Raw genomic sequence first — 25,377 nt, 5'->3', positions numbered from 1 at the left:
GTGTTGAAGGCATAACAACACCCTTCTAACCATTCCAATGCTAACTTTCCATTACGTTACTGTGACATGGGTATTTAAAAAAGAACATTTATAGTGCTATAAGTATTTTTTACACTTTAATTAGTAGCATTTCACTTATAGAATTACAGTATACTTTCATACATGATTATAGTACCTGATTCCCTTTAAAACACTGGTGTCTAAGTTGATATTGTTACCAGAGATATCTAGTAGGTCGACTTGGGATGACATTAGATTGGCCACTGTAATGTCTGACAGTCTGTTAGAACCCACTTCTAAAACCTTCAAGTAGATTCACATGGTATATGTACTTTTCATACATGAATTCACACATCATTTTGCTCTGCACAACCACAGAATTGTCTCTCAATGACCTTTTGACATCATATTAACAATGTAATTTTGCATTGTTATGTGGTTAATCTTTCATTTGAAGGCTTGTTAAGTATGAAAACAACAGGAAAATGTATTATTTTCTGCTATGTCATCCACAAGTATAATAATGATATAAATGTTCCTTTTACCTTATCCAGTATATTTAGCCTAAGTTAATAATGTCGATAAAATGTCTATTTGAAGTATAAAAAAGAGCAAAATAAACCTCATTACAGGAGAATTTTTTTTTCTTAAAATACTTAATTTGTCTTCAGATTTGTAACTCTTACGCTTATTGACATACCTTCAATGTTTGAGCTCGTTTAAAGTCAGGTAAATCTTTAACAAAGTTTGCATTGATTCTCAGTATTTGTAGCTTGGGGTGCTTGCCTAGAGCTACTGGCATATGTCTCAGTCTGTTTCCTGATATATTCAGCTCCTGAAGAGCTTCTAGCTTTACTAGATCCCTAAAAGATAAATACAAATCTTAACAGCTAAATCAATTGAATCTAAAATATGATTAAGGATCCTCATAAATACTAAAGTTTATCTTAGAGTACATTTTGTCTACGTGTAAAAAATGGTGGTGGTACAGTTTTTTTTGTTTTTGTTTTTTTTTTTAGTAGTACGCTTATTTTTAAAGCATGGAAAGTAAAAGACACATATTTTATAAATGACACAATGTATATTGCAAAGTACAAAGAAAGAAAACAAATAACCATCTTTTCTGGCCAGAAATTGTTTTAACTGATACATGTACCAGGAGCACACTGTAAATAATGTTTGAATAAAATTTCATAAAGTGTTGTTTCAAATTAATACTCACTAAATTTAATAAAGAAATAAAATTTGAATGATACTGTGTAAAATATAAATAATTCCAAACACATCATTGAATGAATTATAAGATGTAGAAATAAAATTCTAGTATTTAAAGTATAAGAGTTATGGTGGTGGTACAGTTTACAACAGTTAAAATGAAGTACATATGTGACAGTATTCCAATTTTCAAGCGGGGATAATTTGATAGAGAATTGGTTCATACAGTATACCTGTTTCTCAACTCTGTAATGAAGTTATGTGCTACATGAAGGACTTTCAATCTTGTAAACATAGAGATGAATTTGAGTGCTTGGTCATCTAAGTGATTGAAAGACAAATATAGTTCTTGAAGTCTAAATGGAGAGTTACAGGGAGGTAACTCTGGCAACTCCTCCAATTTATTTCTTGTTAAGTTTAAACATCGTAATCTGGAAAATATCAAATAAGTTAGGTGATTAAAAGTGGGTTCATGTTTCTTTATGCAGATGGTACTTTTTTCAAATAATATTTTACACTTTCTCATTAAAAAAAAAATTATATATATTGTTGAAAAAATATATTCATATAAAAATATTTACTGGCACAAACAAACACAAGACAATTTCATGAATTAAACCCTTAATTTGTATTTAAAGACATTGAGCTTATCATAGCTTTTATCCCAAAACTGCAAAGAAACATCAATAGAATAATTATTATCATTCAACTGATGAAATAAACATTTCTAACAACATGATTTGCTGTAAAGAACTTTACTTGGAAGCTTTAATGAACAGTTCAGCAGGCAGGATGTCTATCTTATTATGTTCCAGGTCAAGTTCTTCCAGCATGGTTTTACCAATATCCTCTGGGAAGGCCTCTATATGATTATGGTTAGCCTTCAATACTTTCAGTTTTTGAGCTTCCACAAATAACCTATTGAAACAAAAAATACATTATTTGGCATAATGTAACAAATGAAAGTCATGTCAGCCAAAAAGGACTCTAAAGAAAACAAAATTCTGATGAAATTCAGCAATGTGGTCAATTGTGTCCATACAATGCATGCAATACAGACAGAGAACTGTCCATGTCATATTTGTCATTCAGATTTGACATTTGTAACGGTGCTTGGTTCTTGGGACAACCTAATACATAGTAGTAATGGTAGTAATGGATTAAAATCAAAATTTCAGAACATAATTTACATTTATAACAATGCAAAAAAACCAATGAAAGTGCAACATACACAAGTTATCTTATAACTAACAAACCTTTCTGGTAATTTAGTCAACATATTGTAGCTGATATCCAGTCTGAGTAGGAAGAAACATTCTGACATCCAGGCTGGTAAGTACTTCAGTCTGTTACTATCAAGAAAATAACTCTGATTCAAAGAATTGTTCAATAATTTTTAAAATGGCCATAAAAGCTTGCAACGCTGTGCAATTTATTTGCTTATAGGTATATCTACCCTAGTTCATTTTTTTTAGTATTATGTAATACACTTTTAAACAACTTTAAAAATATTTAATTTAGAATACTAGTAAATAGCTGGGCTTAAGCATATGATAGCCCCACCAATCCCTTTCTCTTCAGTTTAAGTCCAATAACTCAGAAACAATAATTAGGAAAAAATCTGATGACTGACATTGTACCAAAAGATATCTAAAATTTCTTTTAATTATCATATAAATTGTGGACAAAAGGACATTGGCATACCATAATAAAACAATAAAAATGCAGGTATATCAAAATTACAAAGCAAATACTATCAGTTCTATCCTTTCAGTTTTCTATGAAACATAGACTGCATCAGAAAGTAAAAAATAACACCCTGAATGAAGGAAAAAGTAGAGCAAGACAAATTTCTAAATGTATAAATCTGAGTGAAATCTTAATTGATCACAAAAACAGCACAAGTTTGAGTTTGATACTGAGCACAGCCACAGCAAGAGCATAGAGCTATACAGCAACATGCAAGTGCAAATTAACAGGGTGCAGAATGATGAGAAAAAAATCATCTCCTGGAAGTAATATGTCCCAAATAATTATTATAAAAACTATAACAATTTTTTGAACATCTTAAAATCTAAATTAAATGGTTAAAGAGGATAGGAAGTACATACAAGGTTTACATGATGAGAATATCACATTGCAATTAATGTAGTCCTTTTACTTTCATCCCAAACTCAGTTCTGAATACCAACAATATTAATTCGTAATAATGGTGAAAAAAAAATGAAGTGCATATTTATAGGCAATATCTACTCCATATTATACTTATAATTAGTATACATGTACTAAAAATATACAACAGCTGATTGTAGATCTACAGATGAAACCATACTTACTGAGAAATTTCAATGTTTACTATCCACTCTGGTTTAGGGTTGATTGAAAAAGTCTCCAACACTGAAAAAATCATAATAGAATTGAAATTTTCATTTATGATGAAAAAAGATAAAAAAAAATATACAATATTTTGCATTGGTATTGTTCCCAGAGTATATAGAAACATTTGTAGTAAACTTTGATGTTACTTTACTGTTCAATATTACATCAATATCCTTCTTATTTATCTAATACCATTCTACCTGTTTTATTGTTAGAATTGAACTAAAAATGACTTTCATATTCACCATTTACATCAAATCTAACGGAAACTGGTTTACACTTTTACACCAGAAAAAAAAAGGATTTTGGATTTGAAGTACACAAAATCTGTAACAGAGAGAAGAATCCTTTATTTCATTCAGGGTTCTTCTCTCTATAACTATGTGATGACAATACTCTTTCTTATGCTGGATACAATCTTGATGAAGTCAAAACAAATATTGGAGGCAGATAGCTTAAAATTAATAAATAGGTTTGCAGTGAATCAGATAAAAGCCAACCTTGATAAATTTCAGGCACTTGCCATTGGCCAAAAAACTTATTATAAAAACATTTCTTTCGATCTTGGTGATAATACTATAAAATGTGAGGATGAAGTAAAACTTTTAAGAGTAACGATAGATTACCAGTTAAAATTTGATACTCATATAGCCAACATTTGCAAAAAGGCCTCAGAACAGTTAAATGTTTTAAAAAGGATATAGGAAACACTTAAATAAACTGGGAAGGTTAACAATTTACCACTCTTTTATTTTGTCCAATTTTAATTATTGTCCTGTCACTTGGCACTTCTGTAGTGAGGCTAATGCTTATACAACTCCTTTAAATATTTTGCTGCAAAAACCAGGAATGACCTGCCAGTTCACTTTTGTAGAGTATCATCTTTTACTCAATTTAAGAATCTTCAAAACTCATGGAAAGGCAGGTCATGTCATTGTTCTGCTTCCTATTCATAACAGCTCTGCTTTATGCTTTTACATTATTGACTATTTATAGTGCTGCTCTTTCATTTTAATCCTATTTTACATTTGCTACTATTTGCCTTATGTGTTGACTGATGATTTATGTATGTTTGCATGAAAAGGACTAGATAGTTGCCATGTATTGTACTTGTGATGTAAATGTTATTTATTGTAGTGCATGCATGTAAGTCGATTTTAAAAGCTCCCAGGAGCTTATGTTATATTGTTTTAAAATATCGACGTTAAATAAATCTTTTGTATTGTATAATATATTGTAACAGTGGAAATATGTCTAAACACAAAAAAAATCTGATGTATCATTTGAAATTCAAGTTTCTGTTCCATTACAATGTCACTGATCTTAGGCCTGTTGACCCATTCAAACTCTAAATAAATGAAGAACTTATTTCCAACTTTAGTGGATGTAAAGGTCGTCTATTGATATGACAATAATTATTTAATTGACCTCTTAAAGTCATTCATTTGAAGCTGCAATAATGACAGTTTTATTGTTAGTAATTAGATAAAACTAATGATTACCATTGTTTGAAGCAAGCAGATTTTTCAATGAAGTTCCATTTACTTGTAGTGAATGCATTTCATTTCTCTCACAGTTTAAGTACTCCAGAGCTTTCAATGACCTTATGTCAAGGTCAGGGATCTGATTGTCACGGACATCTAAATGGGTCAACAGCTCCAAAAATGAGAACTTAGTAGTTTCACTTGGCAAGAGAGACAATAAGTTCATTCTAAAGTCTACTTTCTTTATATGCTGCATTCTAGACAACACATCATGACTTAGTTTCTCTATTCTATTTCCAGCCATAATAATGCTGTCAAGTTGTAATGGTGCATGATGGGAATGAAGCAATACTTCAGGGACTGTGGTAAAATGGTTAAAGGCAAGTACTAAAACATGGAGTGAACTCATGGTTGACATCTCTAATGGTAATGTGGTTAAATGGTTGTTGTGGGCTTGAAGAACTTGTAGACTGAAAATAAGAAACATCAAGTTTAATCTTGTTACTAAGCAACACTTATGGCAGACACTCTTTATCATAGTAAATAAATAAGTCTGAGATATCCTTGTATATTAACAGATGCTATAACTTTCTGGAAATAGCAAGATATGTTTTGAAACTGATTCCCATATCACTGTAAAATACAAAATGGTAGATGTTGATCATTCCAAAATACATTTTTCTGTTGATTTTTTTTTTTTAGTTGTTTTCTAGATGGCTATTATGTGGAAGAGATTTATGTCATAAAACAGTCATTTCAGAATTAAATGGCTAAATGGAAAAACAAATTGAAAGTAAGATGTATAATGCAGTAGTTACATTTTTCAAGTTTTTATCACTTATTCTATCATGTGATAAAGCAACTGTTTAAAAAAAAAGACAGAAACAAATTGCTCCTTCAGCATGAGAACGAAATCCCACATATCATGTGCTTACTGATTAAGTTCTGCTATCTCAGGGTGTAACACAGCTATCTGATTACTAGCAATGTTGAGTTCTGTCAGAGTTTTCAGTTTATATAAAGCTAATGGTAACACCTGAAGTTTATTGTCAGCCAGGTTGAGACTGGTCAAACTGTGGAACCTAAAAACACAAGATAAACAATCAATCTGTGAGAAGTATTTATTAGTGTTTACCAAGAGAGTAAATGATTTTTGTTGTAGATGTGTCTAGTATTTACATGTTCAGTGTAAGTTTTTGTAAGAATCAGGCAAAATGGAAAAAAAATAGAAACATGCATGTCAAAACCCCACTGATCTGACAATATAATTTCAGCCCAGGATACTTTTTCTACTTGAAAATACCATTATTTGATCTTTGCATCACTAGATTTGCTCAGAAACTTTTCAATAGAATGTTAGAAAAATGAGTTTTAAACAGAGTTATCTACCCTTGAAATGTTCATTTTCAGTGCACTTCAATGATTCTTACAGAGACATGACACTTTAATACTTAAATAAGACTAGAAGCCCTGTTTATCACAGGAGCCTCTGCCTCATTTGTTAGTAGTGATGTTTTATTTTACGTAAATCAAATGTGTCTGTAAGACACTTATGATGCCCCCGCTCGCTAGATTTGCCAAATTAGGAACATGTTTATTTCTGTATGAAGACATGGTTTGCAGATTCATAAATCCTTCCATGACTTGTGATACTCATAATTTGTTGGTTCAGCTAAATCCTTCCATGTCCTGCAATGACAAACTGTTCCAGTACCGTAACTCAAAACATTTGGGGATCAATCTGGGGATTAGAAATTCCTAAATATATGCTAATCTACATATTGTATCCTGGCCACATAGTGTCATGAAATTCTGTTTGGTTGTGTCAGACTAGTTGCGATGAGAAAAAGAGGACCGAAGTCCAACTATCACCCAGTTCCATAATATTTCATGAAAATCAAGATCCTATGACCTTGCACACCTTCATTATGCGTAGGAACATCCTGCAAAAAATATTTTAGATGAGGAGATAGCCATACAAGCCATATAGCTCTATTTCTGATGAAAATGACTAAGTCTAACTTTCACCAATTTCCATAATATTTCATGAAAATCAAAATCCTTTAGCCCTGCACACCTCCATCATGTGCAGAAATATTCTGTAAAATGGACAAGCCATGATCTATATATTTCTGAGTAAAATTACTAAGTGTAACTATCACCAATTTGCGTAATATTTCACAAAAATCAAAATCCTTTGGCCCTGCACACCTTCATCATGTGCAGAAATATCCTGTAAAATAATTTAGATGTAGTTAAAAAACTGTACGAGGATACAGCCGGACAAGCCATGATCATGTGTAATCCAGACGGACGGATGGCACGATGGCCGGATGGAACAACAAACGGACGGACAGGGGTAAATTAATATGCCCCCTGACAGTTTGTTGCCTGGTTTCATTAAAAAAAAAAATAAGTTGAGAAATTCCTCCAACCCTGAGTTTTTCCTCAAAGGATTTGATTGGTCAAAATTTGAGTAAAAGAAGGATTTAAGAAAAATTTGAAATTGAGAATTTTTATGAAATTGGGCAATGATTTCTGAATATATTTTTTGAATCATTATTTAAAATTATATGGTACATTATTAAAAGACCAGGTACTATAATACCACATGTTATGACATTTTGTTCTTTATGTTTTATAAATATTTTATGTTATGTTTCCCATTTAAGTCTTAATGAAAATTTTCAATCCATTTAACACTTGCAATAAAGAATAAAGCCATGGGCCTTTGGCATAATGCCATGTTTGTCTGAGGTTAGCCTATGGTCACTTACCTCGGAAGATCATCTAACCATCCTATGGTATAAATATCTTCTTCAATTGGTCGACATTTCAGAGCGTTGTGCCTCAGATTGAGGCTTCGTAGATCCTCATTGATGAACACAGTTTCTGGTAAAAACTCCAAGTGACAGTTGGACAAGTCTGCTTTAGATGGCAGTTTAGCTGTTGCCTGCAAGAATACAATGTAGCAATAACAGTTGCTGGTTATAGCTTTAAGTTTTTTCCTATCTGGAACCTCTTAATTGTTCAAATCAAAGGTTAAAAAAGTTTTTGGTTGCTACAAAAAACGAAACAAAATTTTCCCTACAAATTTACTATTTTTCATGTATAAACTTTGAGAGTCTCTGGACCCTGTTTGAACCAAATATCTGTTGTAACCAATTATCTTCTAAAATTCAATCAAATCAGTGTTATATACCATGTAAACATCAGTAAACAACTGCTGAAACAAAATTAAGTGAAGGGTTAGTTTGTTGCAAATTGATTCCATTGTTCATGTCTTTGTCAAATGCAAATTAGTTCAAGAGAACTATTTTCTTGGTATATGAAATGACAAACAAGCTCATTAAATGTTGTGTGTGAAATCATTTTTAAGAGTGCTATTCTTTATACAGTTCTGTCATAGCTTACTTCAGTGCAAATAAAAATAACCATATGAAATGCAGTATTTTGACCTACCTTCTTTGCCTTCCTTATCCATTTAGAATAGTCTAATTCAACTTCAAATGATAGATACACTGACCTATCACCTTGTAAGGTTGAGGTCAGCTTCAGACAGTGGTCATGACCTTTCAACTGTACCTCTTCTACTGATCCTTTAGCTAACTGAACAACAGTTGGTTTTGAATTTTTATTTTTGTCTGGAAAAGAAATTTACAACTGGTTCAATGAACCTATCTGTTACTTGGTACCCAAGGATATCAGGGAAATGAAATGGTTGGTTAATATGTTTTTGTCAACTCTGGCCTCACACGGTCATTACCATTGAAGGGACAGAAATCCTGAATTTTCACAATGAAAAAAAGGCCGAAATCTCAGACAGGATATTTAGTTACTTACAACAGTAATCAACTATTTTTTTTGTTGAAGAGTTCACTCCCTTTCAAAGGAAAAATACCAATTAAAAATGTCAGAAAAAATAAGGCATCAAAGTTAAATTACCTCTATAAATCATTAGCCTGGTTCCTGAAATTACACACAAGCGTTTGACCCACTGATAAATCAACTTCCCTTTTCTGACTAGAAGTAAAGACTGCAACTGATTCCTGGAATATGTACTGTCTGATACAGGTTTACCTGAAATGAGAGAAGACTAGGTTATTAGGCTTGGTCTATTTAACCTCTCTGCTACAGATTCTTGGTCCAGGTTTAAATTTCTAAAAGTTAAGGCCAAGAAAAAAAATATGTTTACTGTTACATTGAATGAAAAAGGTAGGTAGGTAAAATCATTTTATTGTTTTCTGTTATTTTGTATAGACACTTATAGGAAGATTTCTTGACTTTAATAGTGCTCAGCTAGAAATGATAGTTTAGCAGCATTTCATAGAAAAGTACAAATAAAATGTGCTCGGGTAGGCAGGAAGTGTAACCTTGAATAGACAAGTTTTTTTTCTGTTGCCTAAGAGGAAAAATGCCAATGTCATGACAAATTATAAAGACTTATGATAAATCTGGTATTGCCACTTAAAATTGCTCAACACGACAAATACCAAATACAAAATGTATGTAAAATGCTTTTAGAAATTTTTATAGTAATGCTTTTTCATTCTGGATTTTTCTAACAATGTTATTCACTTTTAGTTGATTTTTACGTTGTTTGAGTATAAAGGGGCTACTGTTTTGCTGTACATGTCTATAATGTTGTTTTAGGGCCAGCTGCAGTCTGACCTGAGATGTGAGGGTTACCTCAAGTTTTAGGGCCAGCTGCAGTCTGACCTGAGGTGTGAAGGTTTCCTCATCATTCACTGAAGACCCATCTGTAGCCTTGAGCTGACATTTTTCATTCAGGTGGGGTTGTCTCTTTGATATATTCACCATATCCATTCTCATTATATTTAAACTAATCTTATATTTCGAAGTTTTCTTACCAGCAAATATTTAAGTATTTGATTTGAACTTAGTATATGACCTTATGTAGGATGGCCTTTCCTACAGGAATATTACCATATGACCTGTAGATATCTGTGGTCATCAAACCTGACCATCTTCTTTTCACCCCTGACCCAATGTTATACAAGGTCAAACATGTGATCAATGATAATTATGGGTGATCATAGATCATCCTCACAATATTGAGTTTCACCTGAGCTGGTGCTGTGATAACATGAACAACAATCTCAGTGAGGATGGAAGTTCATAATCTATTAATAACTATTTTGCTTAAAGATGTTTTCTTTTAAGCCAAAAAAAAATAATAGTCTTGTCTATTTTAGCAAGAATAAAATTGAGTAGGTATGTAGGAAAATTAATAGTTTTATTTTTCCAAAATATTTTACATGGAGTTGATGGGGAAATAATTTGACTTTAACAGTGCTTGCGCCAAAAAAGCAATAAAATGCTTAGGTTAGGCACAAAACAGACCACTCTACAAGTTGACGTACTCCCAAACAGTTGGGGTCTGGGAGTAGGCCAGAGCGTCAACACAGCAGCCCAGCCACTAGTAGGACATACTCTGACTGAGTGTTTCAGTCAGGTATCCCGAAGGCTGGGGTCCACTACCTTCTACTACTAACTGGCATTACTAACAGAATCCCAGTAAGGGACGGTTGTGCAAGATCCTTAAGGATAGTCAAGACCGTAAAACCCACCAATCATCACAAAACAGACATATTATTTTTTGTTTGCTTAATGTTAACATTGACATCATTATTTGCATCCATTTATAGTTTCTAGCTAGAAAGACATGCATAATCAGTCAGTAAAATTGAAAGAATTCTTCACTTAAGGAGGTAGACCTAGGGAAAGGGACACAACTGTTACAAATCATTGGAACGTTTGTATTAACCAGTTTACATCAATCTTATGTAAGCATCAAAGTAACTTGGACTGATTTCATTCTGTTTAAAAGGAAAGCTTGAAAGTCTTTGGTGAAATTGATTATAATACAAACATATCACTGATTTAAAGAGTTATTTCCTTCACCCTAGGTCTACCTCCTTAATATTGATTAAACTATATCATAAAAGACTTTGGTTTAAAAGAGATGTGAAATGTCCTTTTTCTACTATACAGAAGTAAAACAATTTTCATCTCTTTTCAATTAACACTGTTGTTTTAAGAGAAACTGTAACAAACGTAAATACTAAATACATGTATTACATTCTTATCAAGTACCATTCTGTGTAAGAATCAGACAATGGGTGGCACATCGTTTTTCTCAATTTGGTATTTTTTGCCTTAAATATATTCAACACATCTAAAAAACAACAGAAAAACTATCTAAAAATCTAAAATCCTGAAGGATCTGTGATGTAGATATTGTTTGACTTTATAGGGAAAAAGTGTGGGGAAATTTTCCCACCATTTTTTCCATAGTGCAATTCAACTTAATTCGACCTTTCAATATCTTAAAAGGACAAACTTTACAATCACTTTCATGGGACAATGCAATAAAATCTGTGTATATTTTTCTTCATGTGCCACACCTTATACGCATTCTGCCTGATTTTAAGACAGAGAAATATTTAAGTTTCAATCAATGAAAAATGACAAGAGAAGATTAAAACATATACATGTAAGCTGCAAGAATTATTAGTAATATTCTTAAATAAAGTTAGTTCTCTTTTTTCGTTCTAATACATATTAACATTAAGTATTTTTTTTCACCTGATGTCCTTCACATGACTAACTATTTGATTTAATAAAAGCAGCCCAGGGGCAGACAACTCTGATAACATCTTATGTAGTCAATAATTATCTAGTCACAATATTTAGTTGTACCAAAGTGTTATAAGCTAGGAGTGAATTATGTAGCAAATTGTATGCTATTCCCTAAAAATCTTGTCTATTGCCAAGGGGAGGTAATAAGATTGTATCAGAAAATTGTCAAATTACCACAACTTTTGTCATCAAAATAAAAATGTTTTTCTTAAGACAATCAATATTTATGTTGGTAAACATATAAACAAAATGACCAAATATAGACATTACATGGTTCCTTAAGCAGTAAATAATAAATTGAGGTCACAATCTGGATTTAAGATGATAATTCTAGTCACCGTCAATGCTTATTATGCAATTATTTAAGTATCCTTGGACTCTTTAAAAGTTTCATGGGTTTAATACAGGATTAGTTTAATAATACAATTTCATTAAATGTAAGAGAAAAACAAGATACTATTGTCAATGATATTTGAACACTTGGAACTTGCACAAGCTGAAATCTATTCTTAAATTTGGTGGCAATTAGTATCTTTCTTTAACAGAAAAGCATTAAATGTGTCATTTTAAATTTTTTGGAGAATCAATAATTGTAACCATTAAATTTTCCCTTGCACTTTTTACATGGTTACTTTACATACAGACAAAGCTCTTGTCCAATACATACCTATGTATAAATCAAAGAAAAATAGCCATTATATGGATGTGCCAAGTAGACATTGTCATAAAATTTACATCTATTCTTCAAATAATGACAATCTTGTCAATAAATAGTCATTATAATGTATTTCACAGGCAATCAATGACCAACTGTGAATTTAAAAGGGAATAAATTCACGATCAAAATACTTTCACATTTGGAGAACATTTCAATTATAGAGGTCCTAATTTAAAGTAAACAAATATTATTAGCAAATAGGCACTAAAAGTAAATCATTGTACAGTATTTCATTCCCAGCAATAGTTAAGATTTCTGTCTGATACAACTAGACATGTTCCTATTTCACACAGGTACAGCATCTCTTAAACAGTTAAACAGTTGTAAGGTTGACCATAACAATGACTTTAGCAGCCAATAACTATTTTATTTTCATTTTTCCCTGTCAAAACTGGGTATGGGTTTTCCTTATCAGCCAAAAAAAGTTAGTTTCTGAACTAAGCCTGAGGTACTGAAAGTGACAATAAAGTCCTTCTCTTTGATGAAACTTGTGTGTTATTTCTCTGACATATTGCTGCTTTTCTTTTTTTTTGCCTTGATATTGCAATTTTTCATATGGACTTTCTTTTTTTGATCATTACTTTTAACTATTGCATAGAGGTTTTGCCTATCAGTTTTGTCCTATCCTATGGATACTTTTGTTACTAATACCCTATATTCATGGATTTTACTTCAAATTGACAGATTTATTACTGTATTAAAGCATAAATAGCTGTACTTAGTTACTTAGTTACTTAGTTATTTGGTTACTTAGTTACTATTGTGATACATATTTTGATTTATCATCAAGTTTTTAGAAATTTGCATATCTAATTAAAAAAATTCAAATTTACGACTTAGTATAAAGCCATCTAAAATAAATGCGAAATACACAACATAATTGTCAGTAGAATTCTATTTATCACAGGTTGGTAGACATATTAATCCAAGTGTACTAGTTATTCTTATTTAACCTTAAATGTTTACAAACTTTTCATGAGAGATTTCAATTCTCAAGTAAAAAATTTGATCCCATTAGCAGGCTAAACTTTTTAAAGTAACAACAGCACTATTTAATCCCAAACTTTAAGTCCTTGAGATATTTTGAAGAGATTTGAGATTAATACAAAAGGCTGTTGGGTAATTATTGCCCTGATTTGGACATTCTAATAATCTATAGAGATATTAACAACATCCAAATCTTCCAGTAATCTGCCAGGTTAACACAAGAAGGGTTTAAAAGTCAATAGAATTAAACAGATTAAAAAGTTGAATTATATCTACCCATATATATAAATATTGAACAAAATTACTAAGAAGTCTGGTTGGAAACATTCAAAAGGAAAAAAAGTGATAGGAGGCTAAATTTATATTAATTTAAAGGAAAAAATCTATCATACAATTTGTTAAGCTTCTTTCATTCCTTTTTGGCAAAACAGGGGTACAAGTAAGCTGGTCTGAGGTCCAGGACTCTTAGTTTTAGATGCAGGACCATTTCATTTTCTTAGGTCCTGGAACTATCATACCTCACATTAACTCTTATTGAAGAACTTTTATTTTCTTCTAGAGGACCTGTCTTTCAGGATGAAAAAGAGTGCAATACCTTTCATTCTTGAAAGTAAGGCCAAAGCTAAATTAAGTTTGCTTCCCAATGCCCTACCTACCCATAAAAATTGACCCTACCCAAATAATTTTACAGCCACTCTGACAAGACTTTTTTGAAATTTTCAAAGCAACATATTTCACATCTTAGATCACAGTTTTTACATAATCATATAAACCTTGTTAAAAAAAGGAATTTCCCCTAACCCATCTACCCAATGCCAGGAGCTAGGGTCAGGTAAAGGGAAAAGAACATTATTTTAAGTGTGGCCTAAATTTGAACCCTTGCATAAGGGACAGTGTTATTTTTATATGCATGTGATTAGTTAGAGACCATGAATGTTGACAACCTTTATAGAATCTTTTGATTTACATTGTTTTTTAACTACAGAAGGTATATATATTACCCCGTACATTTAATGTTCAAGGACCCAATATGAAAGTACGCTATTTAACAAATTCTGTTTCCATGTAATATTACACCAAATATTCTGATTCACACATATCAAAATTCACATTGGTAGCCAAGTATAATATTTACATTGCAAATTTATCAAATAATAGAAAAAATGAGGAGTTTTTATCCATAACCAGTCAACCATATAATGGTTATAAAACAGCAATAAAAAACATTAAGGTACAAATTTAGGTTAAATTTTTCCTGTCTTTTTGTTGTGGTTGACATATTGTCCCTAACTAAAAAAAAATTGTATATAATTTAATTTGTATCCTGTAAGTTTAGAAAGTTCATGAAGTGATTACTTTGAACAATCAAAGCAATACATACATACTAAATAAAATATACATATTTTTTAAAATCAGACAATTTGTCACAACTGAGAAGTTTTTTTCATTTTACTCAGTTTACTGTAGAACCCTATAATTAAGATAGATGTCTCTTTAAAGCAGGAAGCTGATTTTTCACTGAGAAAAATTTCCCACACACTGAACAGTCATGCTTTTGATACCTCTCTAAACGTTCTGTTTTATCAAGTCAAATGTATTTTTAATTTGGTAAACTAAAACACCTATCTTAAACAAATCAATTTAAGGAGGTAGACCAAAAGTAAGGGACAACACCTCTTACAAATTATTGGAATGTTTGTATTCAGCATTTTACTTCAATCTCACATAAGCATCAAAGTAACTTGGACTGAATTCATTCTGTTTCAAATGAGAGCTTGAAAGGCTTAGGTGAAATTGAATATGATACAAACGTATCACTGATTTCAATAGTTATTTCCCTAACCCTAGGTCTACCTCCTGAAGTCCAAAAGGAGTTCAATTTAAGCAGGTTTAACTATATGCACATTTGTATATACATGTATCCAAATAAAATTTGTGGTGTAATCAATTCTACCAGCCAAATAATACACAGAACCACATCTAATAAACCAGATGATAAGCCAGTGTTAAACCCTACCTGCATAGAACTTTACTAGCCATTGGAGATCACCGCTAGCACCAAACTCCTGAACTCTACTGATATCTGTATAACCTATCCTCTGAAGGTATTCATTCTGTATGGCCAATGGACAGTCAAATGGTTCTAAACGTTTGATTATATCTCCATTCATTTGTACATGGAGAGAGTTAGGAGGCCTTCCACATTTTGTACAGATCTTCTGAGCCTGAGTTGACAGAGTTAATTTAAATAGTTGGGAATTATCAGCATCAGAAAAGAACACTCGGATATATCCATTGCTGGTATCCTTCTCCAGCCAACTACGATCAACTTTATCATCATCCGTATCCATCAGATACAATCCATCACTAACACTCCTCTCACGTTTATTGACATCCATATAAAGATCTGCTAAGGAATCAGACAAGTCCCAAGTGTCATCTTCATGTCTGTGCTTCTGACCCTTCCCATGGTTCAGACCTCCAGATAGGTAACTGTCCATTGTCCACCAAGCATCAGCTCCATTAAAATCACCATGATAGATGTTATCGTCTACTTTGGTGGCTTGAGAATGTCCAGAAAAATGACTAGTAGCAGCACTGGCAAAACTGACACGACTACTGCTACTATCCTCCACAGTCTCTGGTGATGGCGGTCCAGCCCTGGAAAATAAATGAGATAAATGTTGCATCAAACAAGCTGAAGTGTTAACAAGACTATCAATACAATTTCTGCTATTATCCGTTAAAGGCAAAAAGGAAATAGAATGTAACTAAGACAGAGAACATAGATCTACATGTTACCACATCATATAAAGGTGATTAAACTTGAATTACAATGATCTACATGTACAGGTAAGCATGCAAATGCTTCAACATTATTGTAACTCTAAAATAACAGTATTAAGTGACATCTCCATAAGAATCAGGCAGTAAGTGAAACATGGTTGAAAAAAAAACACCATTTTCAAAGTGTAATTTGACTATTTGTACAATCAGAATCAAGAAAAGAAGACAATATTTACAATATCATGCTGGCCTATTGAGTTACAATTTCATGGAAATGAACTAAAAATGAACATTTCAAGGGTAGATAACTGTCAAAAACCTCATTTTTCTTAAATTTCTGAGCAAAGCCAGTGATGCAGAGATCAATGGTCTTTTCAAATGGTGAAAACATCCATGAGTGAAATTATAGTCAGATCTGTGGGTTTTTGACATGCATGTTTCTGATTTTTTCTATATTGCCTGATCCTTACAAATACTTACACTTAATGCAACTTGTTCTGATCATTTTGTTCAGAAAGTCCAGTTACATTTTTTTCTTTTCTAGTGACAACCCATCTAGGTTAAGGTTTCCTTGTCCAATTATCAACATTTATATATCATTCAATCCTACCTGTATGTTTTATAAATTTTATTATGATGTAAATTAACCTAACTTATATGAATTTTCAGAAGAAAACAAAGTTGTTTTTTGTTGTTGTTAAAGAAATGAAGAATTGATCACAAGTAAACAAAATGGTAGTTGAAATGAACAGGGAACTATAATTCAGCAATGTTCTCTTCAAAATTTGATACTTATAGTTAACTGGTTAGCTCTCTTTAAGAAGAAGTGTATGAATTACCATGTCACAGAAACATTATACACATTGCCATTTACATTGTTAAATTAAATTTAGAATGATTAGCTAGTTAAAGTCTATTACTGGACCAAATAAAAACCTCATTTACAGTATTAATCAAATTTGGGAAAAACTGCAACTTAAATATTGTAAATTGCCATTACTTTGTAAGGTTTTAGAGTCAAGAGTACTTTTACTGTCTTGAGAATGATAGATTGTTTAACAACCAATTTTATGTATAATGTTACACAACTACTAATCGATAACAATTTCCATCAGATTCTAATGTAATTATATAAATGGCTTAAAACATTTTTGGTCATTACGGATTTTTTTTTACTCAATTGATCTTCCTAATGTTGATATATGAATGACTAAATGGACTCTCACATTTGGTGATGTTCTGTACCATAGCTTTGAGATTTCAATCCTGATTGGGTCATGTACATCAATTAGTGGTAACAATATCACCTTGGGAATAACACTGGATACCTTTATCATTATAGATCTCATGCATTATTATTTGTTCCTAAAAATTATATGAAGCATCACAAATGATGCAAGATATTTAGCTTGCACTAACAGCATGCCACCTTGTAAATATATCACAATTTGAATATTTAAACTTGCCAAAAACATTGATGAGTTTTGGCATCCAAATTCTTTTATTACACCTGGTAGTACCCCTCAAATCCTACACCATCTGGACTTTAAAAAAGTTTAGAACAAAATATTGAGTTTAATTTTAACAAGAATCCCAGTTCTGAAAGACGCAATTCAATACAACCTAAACAATTTGTTGTGTACGTATTCATTCCTGATATAATATTGTTGTATTATGTAAGATAATTAAATTCTTTTGATCAGTGATTGATAAATTGATATTACCTTGAATATAGGTGACTGACACTTAACACTTGGCTTAGACAAAATATCAACACCTCTTTATGATAAACTATTGATGGAAGTGAGACTACGATTTCTGGCCCAAACTGGATTTAAGTAAAGTAGATGTATGGTTATCTGAGCAAAATCAGTCTGGTAATAATCTTAGATAACAAATTTACAATGACTGTCAGAAGAACAGTTTCACTGAATGACAATGTCAGTTGAAAATCCCATTTAACTCCTCTTCTAAAAGGTTCAGTCCCATTATTACTGCAAAATACTTAAAATATGCAGTATCCAAAAAGAATAGATTTCTAAAAATAAAAACTGCTGGTAAATTGGAAACAGGTCTCACAAGAAATTAAGTTGATAATTATATGGCACATAATCAGTAGCGATACTGTAACCTTAAATTTGTAGGTAAAATAACTATAAATTTGTCAAAAAGCCCTCAAATAGCAATAATGGCAAGTTACATATAACTGCCAAGGTGTCAACTCACCAAAAACACTTTTTAACAAAAAAACATGCAAATTTCAAGAATGTGTAACTTTATCAATGTAGTTATTTAATGTGTTAGAGTTTAAATGTTCTTCATCATCTTTCAGGAATTTCACTAAGCATACTTTAAAGCAATCGAAAGTATGATATTAGAGACAGTTTTAGCCTATGTATAATTTGTCAACATTATGATACAGATATTCATCTAAAATCAACATTTTACATCATTTAAAGATTAATTAACCAAATAAAATGTCTCCAATATGTTTACAATGGACTTCCAAAGCTCCCAAGTATACTGTGTACACAGCCGGCTAAAGTCCGAGATCGAAGGAATTCAAAACGAATAGACCAATGACCTTAGGGGTGTTGAAACTAGAGTAAAAGCTATTGACCAGATAGCCTACTTGGCCCATAGCTTTCTAGACTGGAATTAAGTTATGTATACCATACCAATCCATTACAGTATACTTAGGTCTTCAAATTTATGCAGAATGAATGAGTCAAACACTTTAATCATTTACCAGTTCATCTATAATCTGAAAGTTTTTATTTTTCATCCTCAAAAACCAGTTTGACTACTTATAAACTGATAGATTTCATACAAGAAATGTGGAAATATTGAAGTGTAATGATAAGGGTGGTAACAAAGAAAAGGGGGAACCATGAGCAAGAATATGTTACAGAAAAAAAACAGCAAATGACAATGACAATAAATAGAAAAGACAAAAATTCAAAATACACACAATGATAAGCAGCACAAACACTGTCAAGAAACTGGGGATGAACTCAGGTGCTCCAGAACGGTGAGCACTTTTACAAAGTAAACGCTGAAGTATTTTCTACATAATTTTCACAGCTGTACAGATCAAATCTGATTCATACATTAAATAAGATATCATTATAATTTTAACCTTAATGTAACACAATTTCTCCTTATTTTAATATTATCTACTCTAGATTTGGCTGAAGGATTACAATTTTACAGATTATTGTTATTTTATTCCTTTAAGCCATTACAAAATCAGATAAATTGACATTTTTCCTAAATTACCTGACAAGGCAGACAGGTGCAACCAAATTAGTCTGTTGCTATACATGTAAATCTATAAAATATTCATTAAGGTGGAAGACAGTCATACTTAATTTCTACATAGTAGGAATGCAACCATTTTAAAACAATTTCAAACACTCCTTTTTAAAAGATACTACATTGTTAAGTAAACCCCATGTATTGTGTGTATTTTTGTTCTGTTTTATTTCTTCATTATTATCTAATTATGTAGTACTAATGTTAACCATACATCAAAAATAATACATGTACATGTAAATTGATTAATTACAGTTATCAATATATTCTTAAATCAGGTATAAAAATCATTATCTAAACACAAGCGTATAAATTGAAATATTACAGTAAATATATGCAAAAAACCATGACAATCTTACCTTGGGAAAGGTAGAATTATTTTGTTATACTCTGGAACATACATCGTTGTACAAACACAACACAGTTTTACAAATGAACCTTCAAACTTTACAGAAACAGGTGTTTCACAATATAAATATCCTTGAAAATCAAAATCAGTTTTCTTTAACATTAAAAATTTAAGAATCTGTATTTATGCTCCCGGTAATAACCTTTCAACAAATGAAATAAGGTATAATTAAGTCCATTTCAGTTGAACATCACTGACTACCGAAACTTGACACTTTCCTCTGTGAGACATTTTGATATCTATGTATCATAGTATCAATTAGAACTCCAATTTAACTTCCAACATTGTGAATTAGACAATGAACTTAACTAGTGTTAGAGTTTAAATCTCCCTCTGATGTCGTCACACCTGAATGACAATTTGGATCCAACTATTTTAGTAATTTAAATATTTCTATTTAGATCAAAAAGGTACCTACCCATTCCCGTAGTAGGATAAAAATCTAAAACTTTCACATCTAACATCCATAATAAGATCTTAGGCCAATCTGATATAACATAAAAAAAATATTTTCTTACGATATCAACGATTTGATCTTGTTTTGGGGATTTTTTATGTAGCTCTGTGTCAAATGACTGTACTTGTAACATGGTCATTAATCAATCAAGATACTATGGATATAAAGTAATTATCATGGAGTGGACTAACCAAAAAAATCTGTTAATTACCTTATTAATTCAAAAGGACAGTATTTTTTTTTATTTTATGGTTGTTTTTTGGCATTTATGTATGAATTGGCAAATTTTCAGCAATCGTTCCATCTTGATTACATTTCATATTGTTTTTGAAAAAAAATTTATAGGGAATACTAATATTCATTAAATATTTCTATTCTGTCACTTAAATTAAGTTACACATTGCATCAACAAAAACTCAATTTGCCTATGGTATTGTGTTTCCCTGATTTTACACATTTGTAATTTATTCAAAATTATTCAAGGTTACAACCTTAAATTTAGATGTATGTATCCCAACTATTTGCAACTTTCTGGTAAGAGGTTTGCAACACCAATGCATGGTATGAAATTTCAGAAATGTTATAAAGTATTTGTACTTGTAAAAGGAACATTAAAACTCAAATCTTAAATAATCTAGATGCAAGTTCGATATAATATTTAAGGAAAATTTATCATCAATAAAGAGGAAGCATTGGGGGTTACTTCCCCTTGAATGATAAATATCCTTGACTGGTTCAAGCAATTACATCTAAAATATTCTAACCACTCAATTAGAAGAGATCAGTTATCATTCAGAACTCATTCCCCTTTTACTATAAACAGGTATAAAAAAAAAGTAGACAGAAAACATCTTATTACCAAAATGTGTTTTATCCTAATTGGATTTCATTCAGAGCAGGGTATGTTTAGTAAACTATTCTCACAATACCTACAACTGCAATGTTATTAAGTGTTTATCATATCTTTATTAACTAAACTGAATCTGCTGACTCTACTTAAGTATCAATCCATACTGCCAATGGTAGAGATGATTTGTGATGAGAAAACCATACATTCATCTGCCACTAATTTCAACCACATCAAACCAAATCAAGAACAATAACTCTTGCAAATTTCAAATTTCATGTAATATCTCAAAACTGCAACAACCAAATGGACAACTGAGATTACAACTTTTATTTCTTATTCAGAAACAGTTACAGACTATACATTCTGTAACTGTTTCTGAATAAAAAATGAAAGAAAGTTTAGTGGGTTTTTGACATGCATAAACCACCTATTGTCTGATTTTTAAAAAGACTGCTATTTAATACTTCAATATATATGCAGATATATTTTCAATATTTTGCAAGATGAAGTACAGTGCTTGATGCTGTTATAAACAAAAAGAAAAAGGAGGAAGCAGAGTATGTCCAGTATTTGATACCATTTTAAATTCCAAGTTAAAAGATTATCGTATATATACATTTTTTCATTGGGACTTAGCTGTGCCCATATATCCTATGCAGTCTGTTCAAGGAGTCTGTTTAGGAAATAAGCCCATACCAGGGGCTTCCAAGTTGCCAGAAACATGTACAAAGTATTAGGTATGATCAAACTTGTATGTTATGATAGTCAACCTTTAGATGACAAAATGGCCTTAAGCTTGTAAGACAAATGACCTAAAAAGTACTGCTAGGTATCCCAGCAATGACAGAAAAGCACAAGCTGATCCAATGAAAAGGGTATTACTGAATACACATGACTTTAAAGGCTTCATTTAATCTAAATCATTGTAGGTCTTTCTTGTATTCAAGTAAATATGAGGTTGATCCATTAAAAATGAATAAGAAACAAATTCACCACCTACAACCATGCACTACTAAGGGGTAATTTATTACCATAGGGATAATTCATATCTGTAAGAAATTCAATTATCTAGTATTTAATTCTTTCTGTATATTTTTACACTCAAAGAAATAAATTAAACACATGAAATAAAACCATGAGAATTTTTACTGTTTTATAAATTTTAGACTAATGAGAGTGAATTTTAGAAGGTTATAGATAGACAACCTTGACAACAAAAAGGCAAAGTCAAAATACAGGTCAGAATAATAGGTCTTTGATAATTGGCCTAAAATACTCACCCATCTTATGATGGATTTACATGAGGAATCCACTAAAAAAAATTTTGAAATCAGACCAAGTATAAAAAAGTTAATATTTTTGGGCAAGACCCAATTCTGTACCCATTTAACCACAAAACAGTTAAAGAGAATGGATATGGTGAATATTTCAAAGAAACAACAACCCCACTGAGATGAAAAATTTCAGCTCATTGTTGCCAATGGTAAGCCTACACTGTAAAAAAATTAAAAACACAATTTAAAAAGGAACAGATTTACACCTGAATCATAAAAATCATATCAACAATAAGCTTTTCCCATCAATTCTAACATCTACTTTCCCCCTTTTGGCCCCTTATTTCTAAAAGGGGTTGGGCAAAATGTTCCAAAAATTTCATAAGATTGAGAAAGAAAAAATTAAGAAAAGATAATTTTACTCAAGTTTTTTTTGTAAAATAACTAAAGTTAATGGATGCCAATGATGACGATGACAACAACCATTACAACTACACAGTCAGGATGCTACCATTATATCACAAAAAAATTGTTTGTGGTTGTATAAAAAAAGCTCTATGTTTTAAAAATAGACATGGCGGTCATGTTTCTTGGTCTTTATAATTTTAAAAGTAGCCATCATAAGAATTGTTGTGATCTAGTATCATCAATACTGGTTTTGTGGTTTCAAAGAAAAGATTTTTTTTACAAAATATTGAAAATGACAACAATGCTGACAAACACTGATTACATGAACTCACATGTAACTTAGGCAAGGTGAGCTAAAAACAAACCACACCTTTTGATCACATCTAATTCATTGTTCTTAGAAAATCTGTTTACCAGATCTAAGCACCATTGCATTTGGTAACATGTGTGCCATGCCAAGTCTCATTGATAAAAATGACTATGGCAAACCTAAACCTGTTGGAATAAAGCAAATGCATATAATATGCATTCAGCAACATTTCAGCAAAGTAATCTGTTAACACTCTCAACTTCTTATTTATTCTTTAATGAAATACTTTACATTTCACAACCTCTGTAATAAAACATTCCTTGCTAAATATTTCTTGCTGTTTCAAAATTCTTGGGAATTTACTTATTACTACATTACACAAAAGCCCCCATTGATAATAGATTCTTTATATTGTGAAGTAGAAATGTATTGAAATTCATTAGTATTTAAAATTTAGAACATTCCTTTGTGAACTTGAGATGCCATTTCATATAAGATTACATACATGTAAATTCACATACTCAAGGAAAGATAGTACAATTTTCAGTTTTTTAAAGAGTTCATTTCCTTTGTTGCAACTCATCAGAGATTAGTCTTTATATCCCAAAATTCACTTAATCTTTGTAAAATTTACCTAATTTTCATTACACTGTTACCTTAAAGCATATTATAAGACTTGGAATGGGACAATAACCAGGAAAGTTGAACAGTGTACCTTTTAATTAAGAAATGTGTGATAAAAGAATAATTAAGTTGTACATTAACCAATTTCCAAATTTTCTATAAATTTAACATATCTGATATGACAAATATAGCACTCAATTCATTTGTTAAAGTAATAAGATCAGGAATATACACTATTCTGAGGTAAATTTCAGTTTTAATGTGACACACCACAAGGAATTTTAAACTTTTTAGCATTTTTATGTCCAGAAAGGAAATAGTAGACATATATAGGCTAAAAACCACTAATTCCACTTCCCATAGGCTTCTATGCTAATTTCACAATATTCAATGGCTTCTCTGGACTTTACCTTAACTTTAACCTGCAGAGGACTATATATCAGCATGATTCTACATATGTCAGCTCACAATCCTCAGAATGGCATGTGGGGTTAGCAGACTTGCAGTGCAGTACTGGTCACCGGAAGTGAAGGGTCTATAAATAGCATGGGAAATCCCAGTGTTTTCACAAGATAGGGGTATATTTAAAAATCATTATGGAGATTAGGCTTCACATCACAAGAAGCAAAATGCACCTATAAAATGTACAGAAATGTTTTTCCTGTCAGAAACTGTTTAATTTTTTTAAATAAGATGAGAACTTTTTTCACAGCACTATGAGGAACAGGGGTAATTTCTGCGTAGGACTATTTTTGCGTACGTTCCAAATGCTCATTGGTTGAATTGGTGGTCTGTAACCTAAAGAGTCACTTTTTGTCTTAGAAAAAATAAATCACTATACAGGTATCTTCCTACACACATACTGAATGCATTTGCAAAGTTTCAGTGAAATGTGACAAGCACTTTTTTAAATATTTGATTTTTAAATATAGGGTAACCAAGTTGTGCGAGCAAAAAAGTGACAATATTATACCATACTTAAATGCATTAAATATTTGCAAAGAACTTTTTCTGACTTTTCAAATAAAAAATATTAATCACAACTTGTTTTTTAACAATATTAATGAAGAAATAGTTTTAAAAGTAATCATTTTCTGAGAAATTGGTCTATTTTAAAAAATTTATTTCTGACATGCCTCCCCCTTTTTCTTGATCACATGTCAAAAATCCTAAATCTTTAAATTTTCACAAAAGGTGATATATTTGGCTTTAAATTTGTAAATACAGTGTTTTCACATTACAACATGACCAGTAAAGGGCACCTAAAGCAAAAAAAGTGCTCAATAATGGATTTTCCATGTTGCCATAGGGGAATGCTTATATGGCCTTAACCGCAGTAATGAAAGTGAGTTTTTCCCCATTTCTAACCTAATTTTTGCTCAAATCTACACAAAACTTGATTTCAAGTGCTTATTACCACCATATTTAGGTAAATATAGCCCTCAAAGTTTAATATTTGATATTTTTACTAAATTTTCTACACTTTTTACAAGATAG

General features: G+C 31.3%; 1 protein-coding gene across 3 annotated transcripts in view; it reads right to left on the bottom strand.

Annotated features, from left to right (window-relative positions):
• The window catches only part of LOC148616147 (PH domain leucine-rich repeat-containing protein phosphatase 2-like), a 58,068-nt gene that overhangs the window by 9,687 nt on the left and 23,004 nt on the right, over positions 1–25,377 (bottom strand). For 2 of the 3 annotated variants that reach the window (XM_088582870.1, XM_088582869.1), the window contains 12 exons: positions 15,464–16,107; positions 9,024–9,158; positions 8,541–8,722; positions 7,856–8,031; positions 6,014–6,160; positions 5,097–5,548; positions 3,552–3,612; positions 2,472–2,567; positions 1,975–2,133; positions 1,449–1,646; positions 701–863; positions 176–303 (listed from right to left, as the gene is read on the bottom strand). In XM_088582870.1, the coding sequence (XP_088438996.1) occupies positions 176–303; positions 701–863; positions 1,449–1,646; positions 1,975–2,133; positions 2,472–2,567; positions 3,552–3,612; positions 5,097–5,548; positions 6,014–6,160; positions 7,856–8,031; positions 8,541–8,722; positions 9,024–9,158; positions 15,464–16,107 (2,541 nt within the window). Of the gene's footprint in view, positions 1–175; positions 304–700; positions 864–1,448; positions 1,647–1,974; positions 2,134–2,471; positions 2,568–3,551; positions 3,613–5,096; positions 5,549–6,013; positions 6,161–7,855; positions 8,032–8,540; positions 8,723–9,023; positions 9,159–15,463; positions 16,108–19,907; positions 20,239–25,377 lie in introns of those variants that run through there. The other variant, XM_088582868.1, reaches the window with a different exon arrangement.

Source organism: Perna viridis, chromosome 5 (assembly GCF_037379345.1).
Source record: "Perna viridis isolate PV_CMFRI_1.1 ecotype Kerala chromosome 5, ASM3737934v1, whole genome shotgun sequence".
Taxonomy (NCBI): Eukaryota; Metazoa; Mollusca; class Bivalvia; order Mytilida; family Mytilidae; genus Perna; species Perna viridis.
The sequence above is the reverse complement of the archived record's forward strand: the minus strand, read 5'-3'. Positions and strand labels throughout refer to the sequence as shown.